Source organism: Aplysia californica, unplaced genomic scaffold (assembly GCF_000002075.1).
Source record: "Aplysia californica isolate F4 #8 unplaced genomic scaffold, AplCal3.0 scaffold00549, whole genome shotgun sequence".
Taxonomy (NCBI): Eukaryota; Metazoa; Mollusca; class Gastropoda; order Aplysiida; family Aplysiidae; genus Aplysia; species Aplysia californica.
The window spans coordinates 267,854-268,865 of record NW_004797819.1 but is presented as its reverse complement, the minus strand read 5'-3'; the positions used below and the strand labels follow the sequence as shown (position 1 = coordinate 268,865).

The 1,012-nt window shown below is 40.4% G+C and overlaps 1 protein-coding gene across 1 annotated transcript in view; it reads right to left on the bottom strand.

Annotated features, from left to right (window-relative positions):
• Nucleotides 1–429: 429 nt before the first annotated feature.
• LOC118478411 (1-deoxyxylulose-5-phosphate synthase YajO-like) overlaps nt 430–1,012 on the bottom strand; it is a 17,929-nt gene continuing 17,346 nt past the window's right edge. Inside the window, exon 6 of the mRNA XM_035971973.1 lies at nt 430–462. Within this exon, the coding sequence (XP_035827866.1) occupies nt 430–462 (33 nt within the window). The remainder of the gene's footprint in view (nt 463–1,012) is intronic.

Sequence of the window (1,012 nt, the reverse complement as noted above, 5' to 3'; positions counted from 1 at the left end):
TGGCGGTTAAAAATTTTTGTTCTTTAGAAATTTTTTTACATATAAATTTACCAAAATGGAAGGTGTTTATGGGTGTGAAGTTTGAGGGCAATAAATAACATTACACGTTTAGTCTGTTAGAGGGACGTAACAATGTTTATTTTAATATCAAAACAGTTTCTTTGAGTTACGTCCCTTTATGTAGAAAGTGGCTCGCAACGATTGCATCAGAAAGATCAGTCTGGAGAGATATAAAGCATGATAAGTCGAGCTGGGCGAAGAATTGATTCCGGAACCGATTCCCACGATTAATGCTACGGAGAAAAGCTCCGACTCCTTTTTAAGTAAACCGACAGATACCAGTTACTTAAATAATTCAAATCTTCTTTTTTAAAATAATTTATTTTTGAAAAATAAAAGTTGATGCTTCGTACTGTTCCGAAATCAAGGTTAACCTAAACCCTGAAGATGCTCGGAGCCAACCTGGTAACCACCGGAAGAAATCACATTATTAAAAAATAAGTAATTGGATTCGGAGTTGATTCCTACGATTCCTAACTATCAATAATCGGGAACCGAGCCGCCCAGAACTAGCCAAATGATAAGGCTTCGCGGCCCAAGTACGGAGGGAACTGAACGACCGTCAGCCAGCGTAGCAGAGTGGCGCAGTGGAAGCGTGCTGGGCCCATAACCCAGAGGTCCGTGGATCGAAACCACGCTCTGCTAAATGTTATTTTTTTCTCCTCCGAACAACATTTTTGAGCACAAATTCGGAAATTCCTTTTGTTTGTTTGTTTTTGTAAGTGTTTTACGGCGCTCGCAACTGCATAAGGTAATATGAGCGCGCGGGACACATTAAAATTTTTCAGTTGGTAGGAAAGTTTGAATTTTGCCCAGGTAGCGGCCGAAGCCTACTCTTATCGATTTTAAACCACCAAGGGATCTTTCGGAAATTCCTGTCTGCTTGTAACGAAGCAGAAATGTTATTGTCACATAAATGTTAACAGCGCTGGGTTTTTTGGGGGGGAGGAGA